The 21191-nt window shown below is 38.9% G+C and overlaps 1 protein-coding gene across 3 annotated transcripts in view; it reads left to right on the forward strand.

Moving 5' to 3' along the window:
* Positions 1 to 4316: 4316 nt before the first annotated feature.
* YTHDC2 (YTH domain containing 2) overlaps positions 4317 to 21191 on the forward strand; it is a 78173-nt gene continuing 61298 nt past the window's right edge. Inside the window, exons 1-5 of one of the 3 annotated variants that reach the window (XM_038551825.1) lie at positions 4317 to 4679; positions 6175 to 6265; positions 12222 to 12418; positions 13738 to 13937; positions 20548 to 20714. In XM_038551825.1, coding sequence (XP_038407753.1) covers positions 4496 to 4679; positions 6175 to 6265; positions 12222 to 12418; positions 13738 to 13937; positions 20548 to 20714 — 839 coding nt within the window. In that variant the 5' untranslated portion in view covers positions 4317 to 4495. The remainder of the gene's footprint in view (positions 4680 to 6174; positions 6266 to 12221; positions 12419 to 13737; positions 13938 to 20547; positions 20715 to 21191) is intronic. The other 2 variants (XM_038551823.1, XM_038551824.1) reach the window with 2 other exon arrangements.

The raw sequence follows: 21191 nt of genomic DNA on the forward strand, positions 1-21191 counted from the left end.
CAAAGGATAACTTGAAATCACTTGTGAATATTCTATACTTTCTCTAATTTCTTGGAAGCATCTGTAAAAGTAGGATTGCAATGTTTCACGCTCAGTACCCGGAAATTTCCAAGGGTATGGAAAAATACCAAAGACTATAGAGCTGATTAACCTTATGATTTACTGCTATGTAACTTTATGCAAGTATTCTTTTTTTATTTGAGTGAACATGTTCCTTACTCTTCACCAGGCACCAGGAATATAAGCATTTAGGCATTCATTTAAAAAGAAAGGAAGGAATGATGGGATGCCTAGCTGACTCAGTCAGTAGATATGACTTTTTTTTAAAGATTTTATTTATTTATTTATTTATTTATTTATTTATTTATTTATTTATTTATTTATGAGATACAAAGAGAGAGAGAGGCAGAGATATAGGCAGAGAGAGAAGCAGGCTCCGTGCAGGGAGCCCAATGTGGGACTTGATCCCCAGACCCCAGGATCACGTCCTGGGCCGAAGGCAGACGCTCAACTGCTGAGCCACCCAGGTGTCCTGATGTGACTCTTGATCTTGGGCTTGTGAGTTCAAGCCCCACGTTGGGAGTAGAGATTACTAATAAAAATACATAAACTTAAAAAAAAAGCTGGGCCTGCTTTCTATCTTTACCTCATTAATTACTAATCATAAAAAAAAATTACTAATCATAGCCTTGAGCCAGTTATTTTAACTTCATCCAGGCTGCTTCCTTATCCGTATTATTTGTATCATGGGGTAATATTACTTTGTATGGTTTTGTGAGGCTTGGGAAAATAAAGGCAGTGCCCCTGGGCACTGCAAAAATGGCAGGTATTATGGCACAGCTAAGGAACTTAGCATACACAGAGATCAAGGTAGTAGTTCAGTGATATCTATGCCAGGGCCAGAATATAGGACCTATTTTTGCAATGGGCAGAAAATATGATCACACATTTCTCCAAAGAAGACATCCAGGTGGCTAACAGACACATGAAAAGATACTCAAATCATTCATCATTAGGGAACTATAAGTCAAAACCATGATGAGGGGCACCTGCGTGGCTCAGTCGGTTGAGTGTCTGACTCTTGATTTTGACTCAGGTCATGATCTCAGGGTTGTGGGATCAAGCCCTGATTCTGGCTCTGCTCTGGGCATGGAGCCTGCTTGGGACTCCCTTTCTTCTTCTGTCTCCTACCCTCACCCCCCGCACCAGCTCTGGAGTGCATGCTTTCTTTCACAAAAGAGAACAAAATAAAACAAACATAGTGAGATACCACTTCATGCCTGTCAGAATGGCTAGTTAACAACATAGGAAACAACAGATGTCGGCAAGGATGTGAAGGAAGCAGAGCTCTCTTACACTATTGGTGGGAATGCAAACTGGTGCAGCCACTTTAGAAAACAGTATGGAGGTTCCTTAAAAATTTAAAAGTAGAACTACCATACAACTCCGCTATTGCACTATCAGGTATTTACCCAAAGGATACAAAGATACTGATTTGAAGCTGCACATGTATCCTGATGTTTATAGCAGCATTATGAACAGTGGCCAAATTATGGAAACAGTCCAAATGTATATCAACTGATGAAGGGATAAATAAGATCTATATCTATATCCATATTTATCTATAACTATTGCCACACAATGGAATATTAATCAGCCATCAAAAAGAACAAAATCTTGCCATTTGCAATCATGTGGAAGGAGCTAGAGTGTATTATGCTAAGCAAAATACGTCAGAGGAAAAAAAAATACGTCAGAGGAAGACAAATACCATATGATCTCACTCACATGTGAAATTTAAGAAACAAAACAGATGAACATAGGGGAAAAGAAAAAAAAGAAGAGAGAGGGAAGTAAACAATGAGAGTCTTAACTGTAGAGAACAAACTGAGGGTTAATGGAAGGAGGTGGGTGGGGGATGGGCTTAAAGGGTGACGGGTATTAAGGAGGGCACTTGTTATGATGAACACTGGGTATTATATGCAAGTGATGAATCACTAAATTCTACACCTGAAACAACTTTTATCTAGTTAGCTAACATAGTAACTAGAATTTATTTATTTTAATGATTATTTATTTATTTATTCATGAGAGACACACAGAGAGAGGCAGAGACACAGGCAGAGGGAGAAGCAGGCTCCTCACAGGGAGCCCGATGCGGAATTCTATCCCTGGACCCCAGGATCACACCCTGAGCCAAAGGCAGACGCTCAACCGCTGAGCCACCCAGGCATCCCACTAACTAGAATTTGTTTATTTATTTTTTCCACTAACTAGATTTTAAATAAAAAATTGAAAAAAGGAGAACCTATTTCTGCTTTTTTACAACTCTTTCTAGTAGCCAACCAAATAGATTAGGAGCTCAAGAATTACTAAGCAAGTTTTCATAGGGTAGGGATGATCAATCCTGAGTCCAGATTCTAAAATATGGCCAACCAGGGGATCCCTGTGTGGCTCAGCGGTTTAGCGCCTGCCTTTGGCCCAGGGCGCAATCCTGGAGTCCCGGGATCGAGTCCCGGCATAGAGTCTCACGTCGGGCTCCTGGCATGGAGCCTGCTTCTCCCTCTGCCTGTGTTGGGTCTCTGCCTCTCTATGTCTATCATAAATAAATCTTTAAAAAAATAAAATAAAATATGGCCAACCAAAGAACATTTATTATACATCTTTCAGTTTTAGTTGCTGATGAAGTTCACAAACAAGATAAACAAGGTTCCTGCTCTTGAGCTTATATTCTAGTGAAAAGAGCAAATTATAAATAAATAAACAAAAATAATTTCAAGCAGTGGTAAATGATGTGGGTGAGCCTGTCTAGGTAAGGGATAGAGTCCTGCCTTAAATGATGAGAAAGTACTGGTAGGAAGATTGTCTTGTGCAGGAGGAAACTATGTAAATGTAAAGTTCCTCTGATGGTAATGAACTTGATGTGTTCAAGTGACAGAAAGTAGTGCATTTGAGCCCTGAAAATGAGGATGAGATGGTGAGAGATGAGATTCACGGAAATAGGGCAGAGGCCATTTCAGGCAAGTTTTTTTTTTTTTTTAAAGATATTTTATTTATTTATTCATAGAGACACACAGAGAGAGAGAGAGGCAGAGACAGAAGCAGGCTCCAAGCAGAGAGCCTGACGTGGGACTCGATTTAGGGTCTCCAGGGTCTCCGGGATCACGCCCTGGGCTGCAGGCGGCGCTAAACCGCTGTGCCACCGGGGCTGCCCTCAGGCAGGGTTTTGAGTCATGGTAAAAAATTGTGGGCTTGTAGTAGTTGCAATGGGGGAGCTACAGGAGCGCTTCATGTAGGAGTGTCATCCTACCTGGTTTATATTTTAAATATAAAATTTATATTTTCTTTATAATATAAAATATAAGCCAGGTTCACTCTGGCTGCTCTCTGCAGAATGGACCATGGGAAAACCAGAGTGGAAGCAGTTAGGGTGGCTGGGATCAGGTTTCTCTTAGTGGCGTTGTGTGCAAGCAATTGCACATTCTCACAACCTCCTTTGACCTTCAAAACAGGAGTTCCATTTTCCTTCTTCATCATCTCCTATAGCACTTACGACTATCATTTAAAACAATATTATATATATTCATGAGATAGGCAGAGACACAGGCAGAGGGAGAAGCCGGCCCCCTGCAGGGAGCTCGATGTGGGATTCTATCCCAGGGCCCCAGGATCAAGACCTGAGCCACCAGGTGCCCCTTATAATCATCATTTGACATCATTTAAGCACAATTGTTTATTGTTTGTCATTCTCCTTTAGGGCGGCCACCTAAAACACAGGCGCTCTGTTAAAATTGCATTTCGGGTAGAATAACTTTTTTTTTTTTTTTTAAACTATATGTGTTCCGGAATATTGCATGGGAAATACTAAAAAACGACTCCTCTTTTGAAATTCAAAGAAACGGGGCATCCTGCATTTCTGTGTGCTAAACCTAGCAACTCTACCCCGGCTAGAATGTGAGCTCGGTGAGGGCAGGAGGCACGTCTGTCTGTCCGGTCCCCTCCTGTACCCGGGGTGCAGCCCAGCGCCTGCCGGGCACAGAGCGGAAGCCCGCACCGGCTCACGGCGTGAAGTAACGAAGGATTTAAGGAAAGAATGAGTGACTGAATAAAAGGACGCACGGGATCCCCTCCGTGCGGCGGGGTGTGGGCGGAGGACGCGGAGACCGGAGAGGACCGACAGAATTGGCCCGGCGCCGGGTGAGGGAAGCACAGCAGGGGCCGGCTTCGGCCGGGCGGCGAGGGGCCGCCGACGCGCTGAGGTCACCGGCGCCCGCGGCCCCCGTGACGTCATCACGCCCGCGCTCTCCGCTCCGCCGGGACGAGTGGCGCCGCCGCCTCCTCGGCTGCTGTGACGGGGGCTCTCTGGTGACCCTGGCCCAGAGCAGGCTGCCTGCGGAGCGGAGCGGGCCGGGCCCGGCAGCGGCCCTCTGTCCCTGTCATTGACCGCCAGCGCGCAGGCCTGGCCGCTCCGCCGCGGGGAGAACTCCTCAGGGCCATGTCCAGGCCGAGCAGCGTCTCCCCGCGGCCGCCGGCTCCTGGTGGCGGCGGGGGCGGCCCAGCTCCGTGCGGCCCGGGGGGCGGGGGCCGGGCTAAGGGGCTGAAGGACATTCGTATAGACGAGGAGGTGAAGATCGCGGTCAATATCGCTCTGGAGCGCTTCCGGTACGGGGACCAGAGAGGTGAGGTTCCCGACCGGGCCCGCCGGCTGCTCCGCCTCCCGCGAAGCCGCGACCCGGCGTGTGAAGGGGCTGCCTCAGGGGGTGGGGGAGGGAAGACCTGGGCGCCCCCTGCCCCCCCGGCCCACTGCAGCCGGCCTCCGCGGCGGGTGGGCGGGAGGCGCTACGCGGGGGAGCGCTCCCTGGGATGCGCGGCGTCAGGCGGCTCCGCAGGCTTGAGGCGCTTGCCGGGCACTCCTGAGAAGGTGGGAAGCGTCGGGCTGCCCCCTTGCAGGAGGCGGTTCTTTCCCTAGAGAGGGCTGGAGGCAGCTTGGGGCGTCTAAGCCACAGTTTTTAGATATTGGTAAAAACTGGTTTTGGTAGATTAAACGTCTTTCACGCCTCTTAAGGGTCGGCTCCTTGTCTTGCGTCGTGCCGTGCAGAACCCTCAGCCAACCCGCGGGGACCAGTGCCCATTCATTTTCTTGCCTAAGTAGGGGACTCTTCAAGCCCAGAACAGGCAGTGACTTGGACGGAGTGAACTTAGATTAAACAGAGCCTCACTAATATGTAACAACAAATCCAGTCTAAGATAGTGAAATATGAATTCTGTGCAGTTTTGCAAGCAAAGACAGTGTGATGTTGAGCATTCATAATGCTTGAGCATACCTCAGCACGGGAGGAGATGAACCGTTTGTTAATGATGCAAGTTAAGGACTGAATTAAAATAGTAAAACACATTCATCAGTCTGTCATCATACCAAAAGAAGATTTCAGCACAAATAAGAGGAGTAATCTTTGGTGAACATTAGAATCCTCTATCACGTTTAGATTTAATTTTTATTAATATGGTAACTCTGGCAGACATTCAATTTTATTGAAATAATATCTGCTTTTCATACAAAATATAAATTTGATTATATGCTTATATGATTTTCTTTTTTTTAGAGCTTTTTAAAATTTTTATTTAAATTTATTTTTTTTAAAGATTTTATTTATTCATAAGAGACACAGATAGAGAGGCAGAGGCTTAGGCAGAGGGAGAAAGCCTCAGGCTCGGCACAGGAACCCTGATGTGGGACTTGATCCCAGGACCCCAGGATCAGGGCCTGAGCCAAAGGCAGATGCTCAACCACTGAGCCACCCAGGTACCCCATATTTTATTTAAATGTAATTTGCCAACATATAGTATAACACCCAGTGCTCATCCCATCAAGTGCCCTCTTTAGTGCCCTCACCCAGTTACCTATCCCCCAACACCCTCCCCTTCTGCAACCCATTTTTCCCAGAGTGGAGTTTCTCAGGTGGGGGGGAGGGGTAGACAGGGAGAGAGGGAGAGAATCTTAAGCAGGCTCTATGCCCATCAAGAAACCCTACTTGGGGCTGGATCTCACAACCCTAAGATCATGAGGGGAGCAGAAATCAAGATTTTTTTTCATTTTTTATATCTATGTTTGTATATTGAGGCACCTTGAAAGATAATTGTATATTCCCATTTTTTTTTTTTTTTTTAATGTAGAAATGGAATTTCCTTCTTCTTTGACCAGCACTGAAAGAGCCTTTATTCATCGATTGAGTCAGTCTCTTGGTTTGGTCTCTAAAAGCAAAGGGTAAGCTGATAGCTTTTCTTATTTAAAAAGAATTATTTACCAAAAAAAGAGAGAAATGTTTCTCACTCCATTTAAGGAGTTATTGTTTTAGATTCATGTCCTTAATTATATTGTTTGTAGATAAATTGATTAGTATCTATACCAAACTCAGCTCTTTCCTTTTCCTGGTATCCTGCCCTTTTTTGTTTTTCCTTAGGGGTAAAAAAAATTTTTAAATGCAAGGAAATAGTTTAAAAGTTGAAATTGCTTGCTTGAGGAAATGTTTTCTTTTTTCATAGAAACTAAATCTCCTTTTTTAAAAAGGATAGATAGACTAAAGATAATAAGTATGATTATCTACAGAAGTATTTCTTTTAATGTTACTGTACTATAGTGGTAACTGTAGAATACATAATCATTGTTTTCTTTCTTACCAGCTCAAGAATCTGATAATTAGAAATGGCTAAATACAATGGACCAGGAAGAAACAGCATATGTTTTTTTGAGGGCCACTGACCCCTAACGGAAAAAAGTCATTTGAACCATCCAAATTGAAGAACTCTAAAATTATGTGGAACAATTTCATTTTGGGAATAAGGGTGCTAGGATTGATACATAGCAAGGTTTCTTAATATTGGCACTATTAACATTTTGAACTGGATAATTATTGTGGAGGGCTGTCTTGTGTATTGTAGCATATCTGACCTTACCCAGTAGTACCTCCACCTGCAAAACCAAAAATGTCTTTAGACATTGCCAAAATGTTCTGTGGGGAGCAGAATTTCCAGTGAGGAGGGAAAGAAAGATAAAATTTCAGCTTAGCAGGGTTTAGGTTAAGAAGAGAGATAATAGGGCAGCCCGGATGGTTCAGAGGTTTAGTGCCGCCTTCAGCCCAGGGCCTGATCCTGGAGACCTGGGATCGAGTCCCGCGTCGGGCTCTCTGTGTGGAATCTGCTTCTCCCTCTGCCGGTGTCTCTGTCCCTCTCTCTGTGTGTGTCCTAAGATGAAAGTATCTGATGTAGGATTGTCTGGCATTTGAATGCCTACAGGGATACATAACTAAGATGAGGTTTAGCTTAGGTGAATGTGGATTTTGAACATCACTAAGGCCAGTGCTGGAAGCAGTGGTAGGTTTTGAGCATGCACATATCATGGTCTTCAGGGTAAGTTAAATACTGTCCTTGCAGATGAAGAGTACAGTGCCATAATCCTTTATCCAAAAACACCTGGAACAAGTACACTTCGAGATTCAGATTTTAGAAAAATTTTAGAGTATATTTTATATAATACCCCTCATAAGGTAGACCTCACCTTTGATTACAATATTTCTGCTGGAAAATGTGAATATTCACAGTAAGAACTGAATACTGGAAATAGTCTCATGTCAATGTAATCAGGCTTTCTTGCCAAATAAAGTTGCTGCCTTTAACCTTAAAAATAAAACTGGCAGTTATTTTACCAGCAAGAGATGGATTTCTTTGGAAATAGTTATAGTCTGCAACAAGTGAGCTACTACAAAACCATTTGCAAGTCCATCACACAAAAGAGAAGAATATTCTTTTTTGAAGAAGGAGGAGGAAGTTGGAGGGGTTGTTTTGAACAAAAGTGCATTGGAGAAAAGCAAGAAGGATGATAATGGTTTCTCATTGACTAGGTTGCTGAAGTGGTTGATTTCTTGTAAAAAATGCAACGTACATCTTTCCTGTTGGGGCCTGTAATTGAAGCTCTTTTCCTTTTCTTTTTTTTTTTTTAGAGTGAGAGAGTGGGGCTCTCTTGGGGCCAAGGGAGAGGGAGATAGAGAATCTTTTTTTTTTTTTTTTCTTAAAGATTTTATTTATTTACTCATGAGAGACACAAAGAGAGAGGCAGAGACAGAAGCAGGCTCCATGCAGGGAGCCCGATGTAGGACTTAATCCCGGAACTGCAGGATCACGACCCGAGCTAAAGGCAGAGCTCATCCTCTGAGCCACTGACGCATCCTGGGAGATAGAGAATTTTAAGCAGTCTCCACACTCAGCGTGAAGCCCAACACAGGGCTCTTAGGGCTTGATCTCACAACCCTGAGATCACGACCTGAGCTGAAATCAAGAGTCGGACACTTAACAGAATGAACCACCCAGATGCCCCCAAGCTTCTCTCCTCTTGAGGAGTCTCCAGTTGGGTCTGTAATTGATGTGAGTAGTTTGGCTTTCCATACCAGCCTCCCTTTTTGGCATCCCTGGTCCACTTGAGTGAGGTTTCCCCTTATTAATTTTCACATTCCAAACTGAAAAAATTGTGCAGTTTTCATTGACATTTGGGGTTAAGAGTTACAGATAACAAGTTGTAGGTCCTTGTTAGAAAGCATCTGTTGTAAAGGCCCAGTTCTGTAGCTACATAGTTTCATTTTATTTTGTTTTGTTGTATTTATTTGTTTATTTATTTAAAAAATTTTATTTATTCATGAGAGACACAGAGAGGGAGAGGCAGAGAGACATAGGCAGAGGGAGAAGCAGGCTCCCCGTGGGGAGCCTGTTGTGGGACTCAATCCCAGGACCCCTGTATCACGACCTGAGCCCAAGGTAGACGCTCAACCACTGAGCCGCCCAGGCAGCCCTTTTTTTTTTTTTTTTTTTAAAGATTTTGTTTTGTTTTATTTAAATTCAATTTGCTAACATATAACACCCAGTGCTCATCCCATCAAGTGCCCTCCTTAGTGTCCATCACCCAGTCATCTCATGTAACTACATCATTTCTATGGTTAAATGGATTTTGAATTCTGAAGTGTTAACTTGGAAATGACCATTAGAAATTACCTTAGTGGGGCAGCCTGGGTGGCTCAGCGGGTTAGCGCCACCTTCGGCCCAGGGCGTGATCCTGGAAACTCGGGATCGAGTCCCACATCCGGCTTCGTGCATGGAGCCTGCTTCTCTCTCTTGCCTGTGTCTCTGCCCACCGCCCCCCCCCCCCCCCCCGTGTCTCATGAATAAATAAATAAAATCTTTAAAAAAAAGAAATTACCCTTAGAAAAGCAGTCCATTAGAATGGACTACCTCTTCTTCTGTCCAGTAGCATGATTGTTTCTCCAGAACTTGAAACCTGGGGAAGGAGAGAGGGCAAGATAGAAGTTATCAGGACAAAATAAGGTGGGCAAGGAAACACTGAAGAGACAGAGAAGAATAAATATGTTAAGGAAAGTCCAGGCAACCTTGCATTCTCATCTAGTCCCTAGTACCTATTTCTCATGCTCTACAAACCTTCTTAGGAAATGTCTTAGCACTTTCCCTCTCCTCTTTATCTTTTATTAGAGATAGCACGTTGTTTATCTAGTGGTCTTTGTGATTTTTCAAATCCCTTTCCTTCTTTTCACGTAATTGAAGAACTTGGCTATAGTTGTCACATCCTTTCTTTTCACTTATATGAGAATTTTTACCTGACTTACATTTTCATGGGTTTTTCTGTTCACCATGAATAAAGGATTTTTTTTTCACTGCCTACCATAAATTCATTAACTTAGTGAGTTAGTTATCCTGCTTTTTTCTTTTGTACCTAATATCATGGTTCCTTAATATGTATTTGGGAGAGAGCCTGGTGTGGAGGAAGAGGCAGGAAACTTGGATTTGACTCTCAGTGTCTCCTTGCCTCATTATCTAGCTTTGGTCATGGCCCTTAACTTTTCCACATCATGCAGCTAGTTTCTAGTTAATTTTGCTTTGAAAAGGAGTTTCTTAACATTTTTCTTCAAAGAATAGTTACACTTTGGAAGGAAAATGTAATGAGATCTCAATGTGTTAGTGGCACACATGTCTGCGTATTGGATATTTTTCATGCTCACAACAAGACAAAAATTTTACCAATCCTTTCACTAATCTTTTTATCATTTACCAGTGTCACTGTGGTGCTGAATGTGGTAGGAATGAGCCCTAAGAGGCACAATTAGGATCTTTTACTAAAATGTAAAAACTATCAAGTTTATTATATCTTTCTGCCCCACCATCTGTGTTCAAAATGAATTCAGTAAATTTTAAATGGTAATGGCTAAGTACTCACACATGCTTACTATGAGTTATTTTTGTACATAAATGCTATGTTATTAGTAGGCGGCTTATGTTAGGAAAATTTGAATCTGATCCATTTTAGTTGTGAGCTTGTTTTACTGCTTTGTTATCCCAGCTTCTAGCGTAATGCCTAGCATACAATAGGTGCTTAATATATGATGAATGATTGAATGAATGAGTGAATGAAATAAAATGAGTTAAAGGTGAAATACAGCAAAACTTTCCCAAGATAATTTTCAAGAAAATTAAAGCTTCTTGGAACTGACAGAAATAGTAGAGATTTTTAAATCAACTTGTATACAGTGTCAGAGAAATAAAATGATTCTTGATTACATAGCTGCTTAGTTGAACACAAGCCTCCCGGCTCTTAGCTTTAGTGCTCATTTCAGCACTTCTTGCCTTCTGTAGTTAAGTTTTATGAAGTAAATGGTATAGAAGGGGAGTGAATGATGGAGTCCATAAAGACTGTGCTGAATTTTCAGAAAGATTCATGGGAAAAGAACCTATTGCAGAGATCATGTTTAGAATCCAGTAATTCTTACTTCATGGAAATAACTGAAATTCCTCAGATCAGGATAAATATAGTTATTTCATCTTTATCCCATAAGTTGAAGATCACTAAATACTTGTTAAGGGCTAGATGACAGTACTGAACGCTTATGATCCATTAAAGCATTCCATAAAAAGTTTCCAGAAATTAAAAATCTTGGTAAATCAAAAGCCTCACCACTTAGAAAGGCTCAGCTAAAACTGTATAGGTTAATCTCCAGTTTTACATTGTTTTTACAGTGAAAATATTGTTGAAAAAATTTAAATCTAATGAAAATTAAGAAAAGCGTACATGTACTTTTAATTCTATTTGTGGTTTTGTTCCTCATTTCTGTAATATGATAGTGACATTAACCAATGATAAAATATTTTATGAACTGCTTTAGGTAGCTGTTTAAAAATGAGTGATTTTTTTTCCAGACTGTATAATAATAGCTTTTATTAATACTTACTTTGTAACAGATGTTCCTTATAGGAATAATTCTTTGAGGCAGGTATTATGATTATCTTAGGCTCAGAACTAATAAATACTTTGCTTATAGTCCCAGAGCAAATATGTGATAGAGCTAGGATTCAAACCCAGGTTGGTATGCTTTTAGAGCCTGAGCACTTTGCCAGTACTGTATCGTACTAGATTATAGACGTGCATTATTAAATTAGTCAAAGCACGTTTGAGGACTTTCTGTATGTATAAAATTGTACCTAGTACTCTTAGAGCTACAAAAGTCAGAAAAGACCTTGTCAATCCTGAGCCATTGGAGAAACAAGTATACCTACATCAAATGATTTGAGAACAGTTATAAATCCTTACTACCTTATAACTAAAAGCTAGAGTCCAAAACCTTGAAAATTTTTTTTCCCCAAGATGCATGTGACAATAGTTATCAGTAATGTGGATTTATGCTTTTTTGGTCCAGCCACTAAGCTTGGTTCTCTTAACAGGTTTTCATGGGATGTACATTACTAGCATACTGTGGAAACGTTCAGTGGGTTGTATTAGTGTGGACAGTGAACCAAAGTTTTTTTGTTATGATTTTTAGATTCTGTTATTCAGATTAGTTTTCTCCCTCTGTATGCTTCCATCTGGTGATGTTTCATCCAGCATGAAGTCTGCTAAGACAAACTTTAAGATTTGGTGGGTAAGTAAGCCATTTTTGAGGTTTAAAAACTGGGTTTACAGCATTTTGAAATTTTAATTGCAAATGATCTTGTGGCCACTTCGGCACCAAACCCCTCTTTATTGATCTTTTTTTTGGATTTTCAGCATCTTCTCCCAAAGCATTTTGAATTTTTTCAATGTTTTGCTTGAGACATGTTTTCTAAGTAGGCATACATCATATGTGAACAAATTGACTGTATATAGTAAATAAATGATTTTTATTAATATTCAGAAAGGGAGCAAATAGATACCTAACTGTGAAGAAGAAAGATGGATCAGAAACAGCTCATGCAATGATGACCTGTAATTTGACTCATAATACAAAACATGCTGTTAGGAGCCTAATTCAAAGATTTCCTGTCACCAATAAAGAGCGTACTGAACTTCTGCCTAAAACAGAAAGAGGAAATGTGTTTGCAGTTGAAGCTGGTATGTATTTTCTGGGGAGCTTCCTTGTCTATCTTATTATTTGATGACTGTTCTTTTACCATTTTAAATTTGTTTAAAAAAACTAAGATGCAATAAGATTTCTCATTTTGAATAACCTGTCAGAAATGAGAAAGAACTATGAAAACTTTGGAATGAAATGCAGTGTTTAGGCATGTGATGAAGTTAGACAAGTCTTTCAGTGTCATCAGTGGTATCTTATCATTTATTGAGTACCTATTGTGTGCTAGACGGTATGTTAACCTCATTAAATAGGGCCCCATAGCAGCCCTCCTAAGGTAAGAATTTCCTCTATTTCAGGGGTGAATAAACAGGTTCAGAGCAGTTAAATAATTTGTTCAAGGTGCTCCACCAGCCACTAAGCCTCAGAGCTGGGATTTGACTCCAGGGTTTGGACTTTCCTATATTATTGCTCTAATGAGTGAGCTTTTGAATTGGAGCTTTAGCTTCTGGTAAAGGACAGAAGTACACTAACTTGCTGAAAGGTAGATACATAATATATTTAGGTCATAAAATGAACTTGTAATTTTATTATTTGGAAAAATAACTTCTTAGAAAATTATTAATTCTCTAAAGCGGCAGATATGCATAATTTCCATTGGAGAATATAGAAAATACATGGCCATAGATGGCAGGGAATTTAAGTTTTAAATACATGTATGCAAAAATGTTTTTTTTTTTTTTAAATGTTTTGAGTTATGTGAAGAATATAAAACACATCATGCCTCTTTTTTATTCCATTCTGCTTGTTAATTAAATGTAGATGCTTGCTAAAGCAGGACCTTATTTTTACACATATTATTCTATTTGATCACATAATCTTATGTATTTAACTTTAAACATATAGAATATTTTTTTCACAATGTGTTTTCATATTGTACCTAGCAGACTTTATAATTCATTGTTTCCTTCTTACAAAATTTTAATTTTCTGTGTTATTGGTAGAAGCAAGCATGAAACTGTTTCTTTTTTTTTTTTTTGAAAACTGTTTCAAGATATTAGAATCACATTTTATTTTAGTAGTTACAAAGGTATTGATTTTTGTTCATTTGTAAGCATTGTGCACCAGAAATATTTTTAGAAATTTGCTTTCTAGTTGATGCCAAAATTTATAACTTGTTTTTTAAAGAGTAGTAAGCATAGGAGTACAGCAGTCGCGTATTGCTTGCTAACTTTATGTAAACTGAGTAGAGAAGAAACACTTCAATGGAATTACGTTGGAAATTACTTATCTTTGTTTTTTCACACTTTTTAAACAATGTTGACCATAATTTTTTTTGTTCTTTTATTCATCTTCAAAGAAAACCGAGAAATGAGCAAAACAAGTGGGCGACTCAACAATGGCATACCTCAGATTCCAGTGAAAAGAGGAGAATCTGAATTTGATTCTTTCAGGCAGTCTCTCCCTGTGTTTGAGAAACAAGAAGAAATTGTTAAAATAATTAAAGAAAATAAAGTAGTTTTGATTGTAGGAGAGACTGGGTCTGGAAAGACTACACAGGTTTGTTTCTTCTTTGTTGTTTATGGAAGAAAAATATTTTGTTGCACAAGATAGTTTTCTATAAAATAGTACATGTATTTTAACAAAGAAAAAACCCTTTTGGTTACTTTAATGGCTACTTTAGAAGTATTACTGGGAGTGCATTTTGAGAATTTGTAGAAAGGAAATGTTTTAAAATATTTATTTTTAAGCTAGCATATTGGGTCTTCATTTAAATAGAAGTAGGGAAGCAGTCCGGGTGGCTCAGGGGTTTAGCACAGCCTTCAGCCTAGGGCCTGATCCTGGGGACCTGGGATCGAGTCCTACGTCAGGACCTGTGTCTCTACCTCTCTCTCTCATGAATAAATAAGTAAAATCTTAAAAAAAAAAAAGATTTTACTTATTTATTCATGAGAGACACAGAGTGAGAGAGAGAGAGAGAGAGAGAGGCGGAGACACAGGCAGAGGGAGAAGCAGGCTCCATGCAGGGAGCCGGACGTGGGACTTGATCCCAGATCCCAGGACCACGCCCCGGACCAAAGACAGGCACTAAACCGCTAAGCCACCCAGGGGTTCCCTTAAAAAAAAAAAAATAGAAGTGGGGCTGTGATTTGGCATCTTATTTTTTTTTTTTTTTTTTTTTTGATTTGGCATCTTAAAGGAACACGGTAGTCCTAGTGGTTAGTCTTGTAGCCTCCATGAGCCAGAGCCCTTTTTTTAAAAATGGAGCTAGTAATAGCTCCCATTCTCGGTAAAGTTTAGAGATGTCTATAACGTGCCTATTTGTGTTGTATGTAGCAGCTAAATTAACAACAATATTAATAATAACAAATGTTAATATAAAGTCAACTGTAGACATTGAGGCCTGCGCAGGTCCCAACCTGTCTGTGGTTTGGGGATGCTATCCGTCTCATAAAGCAAAGTAGAGGGTTTGTCTTCTGGGAAGACAAAGTCGTCTTCTTCTCTGAGAAAGCCTCCTACATAATTGACTTTGGCATCTTCTGGGAATAGAGAGGCAGGGATTGAGGCCTCCTGAGTCTGGGTTGTCAGCTGAGATAGAGAAGGCAGTGCTTTATAACCAGAAAGTCCAGAGTTGGGTGTAGTTACCTCCAGGACTCATTACTGTTAACCCAGCCAGGGCTTCATGACAGTTGTAAAAGTGGATTCCTTAATATTAAAATAATAATAATACAGTTTCAAAAAAAATAAAGTTGACTGTAGAATGGAATTAATATGACAGGTTTGACTTGGATGTTTAGTATCAAAGTACTTCATTATGAAGTTTCCTTCATTGGGTTTCAGATTGGAAGTAAGTATTGGTAGAGTGATTTGACCTTATTTTTGTTCTTTACATGGTCACATGTTAAAATAGTAAAATTACTTTGATTTTGATAGAGGTTCAGATACAATAGTCGATATGATTTTACATTTTTTCTTTTATGGACACATGAATTTGCTTTTGATGATTGCTTAATATTTCCTATGGTTATATTGGTTGGTGTAATAAACCTAGTCCATACGTAAGGCCTTTGAAGGACTTAGCCAGATTTACAGAAGTAAAACTATCCCTAAAACTTGAAGCTTTAAAATTAAATAATTAAAAACCGAATGAAATTTTTATCTGAGCACAATATGTAAGATTTTTCTTTATTTTTTCATTTGTTTTTAAACATTTTATTCATTTATTCATGAGAGACACAGAAAGAGAGAGAGACAGAGACACAGGCAGAGGGAGAAGCAGGCTCCATGCAGAGAGCCTGACGTGGGACTGGGATCACGCCCTGAGCCGAAGGCAGCGCTAAACCGCTTAGCCACCTGGGCTTCCCTAAGATTTTTCTTTAGTGTGAGTCCTTTTATGATTGAAATTCCATAGAGTCATCCTAGAGAATCTGTTCAGTTGTTGTTTTAGTATTAGAGGAAGTTTTCCTTTTTTTTTTAATTTTTAATTAATTAATTAATTAATTAATTAATTAATGATAGTCACAGAGAGAGAGAGAGGCAGAGACATAGGCAGAGGGAGAAGCAGGCTCCATGCACCAGGAACCCGATGTGGGATTCGATCCCGGGTCTCCAGGATTGCGCCCTGGGCCAAAGGCAGGCGCCAAACCGCTGCGCCATCCAGGGATCCCAAGAGGAAGTTTTGCCAGTAGGTTTTAATTGTATGAGTTTTAATTATATTTATTTATTTTTATTTTAAAATTTATTTTTAAAAAGATTTTATTTATTTATTCATGAGAGACAGAAAGAGAGAGAGGCAGAGATGGAGGCAGAGGGAGAAGCAGGCTCTCTGGATTCGATCCCGGGTCTCCAGGATCACGACCTGAGCCAAAGGCAGATGCTTTAACCGCTGAGCCACCCAGGCATCCCATATATTTAAGAGATTATAAGCACTTTCTTTGGCGGCATATATGCTGAACAGAGATTATGAAAGTTTTGATAAATATTTTCACAGTTATGTTTATTGTTTTATTAGATATGAAGATATTTGAGAATTTAATTAGAAATGAATTATTTGCTTTTCAAGAAGTAACTATTAATCTAATGGATTTACACTTAAATGATTGCATCTTTTTGAGGAGTTAAAGTACTGATGTGTCTGTTTTATGAAATATAAATGTAACAGAATTTAAAGTTCATATCATTAGCCAGTTTCATCTTGCCCTTAGTAGCATTAGGAAGTTAATTACCTTTTGCATTTTCATGTTCATTGTTTATGTTCATGTAAAGTTCAAACATTATGGAAAATGGTACATAGAGAGTGAAAGATTTCTAATTCTCTCGCTGCTCTTCATGCATTTTTTTTTAGAAACTTGGTAGTATATATTTCTGTTATACAAAAAATTTTTTTTGCACCTTTGTTTTTCGTTCTCTTTAGAGGATTGATACTGTTTTTTTTTTTTTTAAACAAACATGAAATAATACTGTACATTTTGCATCTTTTTTCGCTTAATAGATACTGGATATTTTTCAGTAGCTAGAGATATAACTCATTTTTAAACAACTTTATAGTATTCCTGAAGATTTTCCAACAACAATAATAAAAAATGACAGTTTACTATGTGCTCAATTTTTGAGTTCTCTTTTTAAACCTCAATGACCTCAAGGCATGTGGGCTTTTTATTATCTTTTTGCAGTTAAGGAATAAAAACTGGAATTTACAGATGTTAATCTGTCCAAATTCTCATAGCTAGGAAATGGCAGAGCAAGGATCTTATTCTTGTATTGTACTTTTTAATATATTTAAAAATATTTTATTTATTTATTCATGAGAGACACAGAGAGAGAGGCAGAGATACAGGGAGAGGGAGAGGCAGGCTCCCCACAGGGGCCCTGATGTGGGACTCGATCCCAGGACCCCAGGATCACACCCTGCGCTCAACCACTGAGCCACCGAGGTGTTCCTGTACTTTATAACATTGTATTCTACTATTTCTTTGCTAATTTATGGGAGTGTTTTAATTAATTAATTAATTAATTTATTTATTTTACTTTATTTATGATAGGCACACAGTGAGGAAGAGAGAGAGAGAGAGAGAGGCAGAGACACAGACAGAGGGAGAAGCAGGCTCCATGCAGGGAGCCTGACGTGGGACTCGATCCCGGGTGTCCAGGATCGCGCCCTGGGCCAAAGGCAGGCGCTAAACCGCTGCGCCACCCAGGGATCCCTATGGGAGTGTTTTAATAGGATAAATTCCTAGGAGTGGAAATGCTTGGTTAAGAATATGGCAGTTAAATTTTAGCTAGATTAACTAGTTATTGTCTATTAACTCAAAAAAGAGTTGTATTAAAATGGGATTGAAAGTATTAAAAGTGGGATCCCTGGGTGGCGCAGCGGTTTGGCGCCTGCCTTTGGCCCAGGGCGCGATCCTGGAGACCCGGGATCGAATCCCACATCGGGCTCCCGGTGCATGGAGCCTGCTTCTCCCTCTGCCTGTGTCTCTGCCTCTCTCTCTCTCACTGTGTGCCTATCATAAAAAAAAAAAAAAAAAAAAAAAAAAAAAAAAAAAAAAAAAAAAGTATTAGAAGTTCCCGTTTCTCTGAAGCTTAGGCAGTAGTGATTTACCTTTACTAATCTGATAAATAATGTTTTAATTTGCATTTCTTTGCTTCTTAGAGAGTTGAAGATCTTTTCATTTTTGTTTATTCTCTATATTCTGTGAGTTGCTTGTTTATATCTCATTTTTCATTTAGCTTAAGCATTTTGGATTTTTTTTCACAGCGCTTTATATATTATAAATGCCTGTTGACTGTTAGATATCCTAAAAATCATTTGTCTTTTGTTTGATTTTTAAAGTTTTGCTTATGATGACTTGTGTATTAGTTTTACATTTTTATTTAGACAAATCTGTCAGTCTTCTTTTCAGGGCTTTGAGCCATGCTACCCCAAGAGTAAGAGCATTTTCCTCTAAATATTTTATTTAGTATTTTTGTATTAAAGTTTTAAAAATCCATCTGGAATTCTAAGATACCATATCAAGTAGGAATTTTACTGTTTCCTCATGTTACTATCTGGTTGTTCCAATGTAATTTTTATTTAATTATCCTTTCCCCCTTCAGTTAGGGTACTGCTTTTGATCAAGTACTAAGTTTCTATAATACCTGGGTCTATTTCTGGAATTTTTGTTATATCTTTACTTACCTATTTTTGCGTCAAGATTCCTCTTTTTGCTTTTTGTAGTTTTACAACGTGTAGCATAGTATTCCTCTTTATTATCTTCTCTTTTTAATTATTTCTTAATTTGTGTTCATGTACACTTCCGGATAAACTAGTTGAGTTAAAAAAAAATCCTAGAGGCTAAGACATACATGAAATGGTGTTCACTCTCACTCATAGTTAAAGAAATGAAATCAAAAAGAACAATTACACTGTTTAGCTATCAGATTGGTAGGAATTAAAAAATTGATGATATCCAGTGTTTGTGTAAGTGTTTGGCAAACAGCATCTTTTTTTTTTTTCCAACATCTTCTTCATTGGTAGAAGTATAAATTGTTTTGGAGGGCAGTTTGATAATATTTCTGTCCAAATTAAATTTATATACTCTTTGATCTGATGTATATATATGATACATATATATATATGTCATATATATTTTTTTTGCAAAAATCTGTGAAGATAGGTATTCATTGTAGCACTTTTAAAAAAAAAGATTTTATTTATTTATTCATGAGAGACAGAGAGAGAGAGGAAGAGACATAGGCAGAGAGAGAAGCAGGCTTCATGCAGGGAGCCCCATGCGAGACTCCAGGATCACGCCCTGGGCTGAGGGAAGCACTCAATCCCTGAGCCACCCAGGCATCCCTTTTGTAGAACTTTTTTTTTGCTAATATAACAACCTTTTTTTCTTAAAAAAAAAGTTTTTTTTATTGGAGTTCAAATTGCCAACATATAGCATAACACCCAGTGCTCATCCCACATGTAGCACTTTTTAAAATAGCAAACAGTAGCATCAAGAATAACCGGAAAAGCTGGAGATTACTTATTTAATGTGATATTTGTTAAATTATAGCACATCTATAGGATGGAATATGCAGCAGAATGGATTAGGTAGATCTGAGTGTTAAGTGAACTCTGCAAATTATCAAAATTAAGTACAGTAATCACTTCATGTGAATAAAAACTGTTTATATATCAAATATTCTAGATTGTGTAAACACTTTTTCCCTGAAAGAGTTAATAAGAAATAGTAGTTACTTTTTTGAAAAGTATTGGTAGTCATAGAGTGGGAAAGATTTACTTTTTCTTTTAAGTCCTCCTGACCTGTTTGAATTGAATATAGAAAGTTTTCTACAGTCCTAATATTAGGCTTTTTGTTTTCTTTATGTTTTTCACTATTTCAAAAATTCCAGTGGAGTTATCATTGTTGTTTCATTGGTTTTATAGACTAATTTGGGAAGAATTGACATTTTTGCATTGTTGATTATTTCCACTCAAGATTTCTTTGTTCAGTTTATATTTTTTAGTTGTAATTTATAGTCTTCTTTGTGTAAGCCTTAACTATTTCTTTTTTTCTTTTTTTTTTTAATTTTTATTTATGATAGTCACACAGAGAGAGAGAGAGAGGCAGAGACATAGGCAGAGGGAGAAGCAGGCTCCATGCACCAGGAGCCTGACGTGGGATTCGATCCCGGGTCTCCAGGATCGCGCCCTGGGCCAAAGGCAGGCGCCAAACCACTGTGCCACCCAGGGATCCCGCCTTAACTATTTCTATATGAATTTTTTCCCCTTATTTTATCTTAGAGTAAGAGGGTGGGGGAGGGGCAGAGAGGGAGAGAATTTAAGCAGGTTCCACCCTCACAGTGGAGCCAGACAATGGTGCTTGATCTCATAACCCTGTGATCATGACCTGAGCCAAAATCAAGAGTTGAATGCTTAGCCAACTGAGCCACCCAGGTGCCCTGTATATGAATTTGTTTTTAATATTTTAGTTTCTTTTGTGAATGAGATCTTTTAAAATTGCATTTCCTTGTTGACTGTTAGAAGTTACGTGAAAGTTGTTGATTTTATGATTATTTTGTGGTAGAACATGTCTCAGAACTTTTTTAGTTCCCATAGTTTTTCCATTGTGGTTGACTTGGACCTTCTGGGTGTATAATCATCTCATCTGACAAGACTTTAAAACTTCCATTTCAGATTCCTCAGTTCCTTTTAGATGATTGCTTTAAAAATGGTATCCCCTGCCGTATATTTTGTACCCAGCCAAGACGGTTAGCGGCAATTGCCGTGGCTGAAAGAGTTGCTGCAGAGAGAAGGGAAAGAATTGGTCAAACAATTGGATATCAGATCCGATTAGAAAGCAGGTAATGCTGGTTCTCCTGTAGCCTATCTTTGATTGTTCTTTGAAAAGACTGATGTTTATATTGCACTAAATACGGAGAATATTAGTTGAAAATTTGATGATTATTTTACTCTAGGTAAGTCTTTGATAAGATATTGAGGTCATGATTGAACTTAGTACAGTTTTTGAATACATAGTAGAAAGAGTTGGGCCATAGATAGAAATCCTATTTCATAGTTTTTGATCAAATACAAGTTATTTCACCTTGTTGAACCTCGGTTTTCTCATCTATAAAATGGGGCCAATAAAAGCAGCTAGAGCCCAGGTTTGATGTGATGTTTATAGTAAATAAATGGTAATAACTGAATTGATTATTAGTGGTGGTACTAGTAGTACTTTCTTAATAGTAGTACTGTTTCTTTGCTCTCTATAATTTGCATGTAGTAATTCAAAAAGCTGTTCATTTATGATACACTTTTTTCAAGCAAAAGGTGTTCAG

Source organism: Canis lupus, chromosome 11 (genome assembly GCF_011100685.1).
Source record: "Canis lupus familiaris isolate Mischka breed German Shepherd chromosome 11, alternate assembly UU_Cfam_GSD_1.0, whole genome shotgun sequence".
Taxonomy (NCBI): Eukaryota; Metazoa; Chordata; class Mammalia; order Carnivora; family Canidae; genus Canis; species Canis lupus.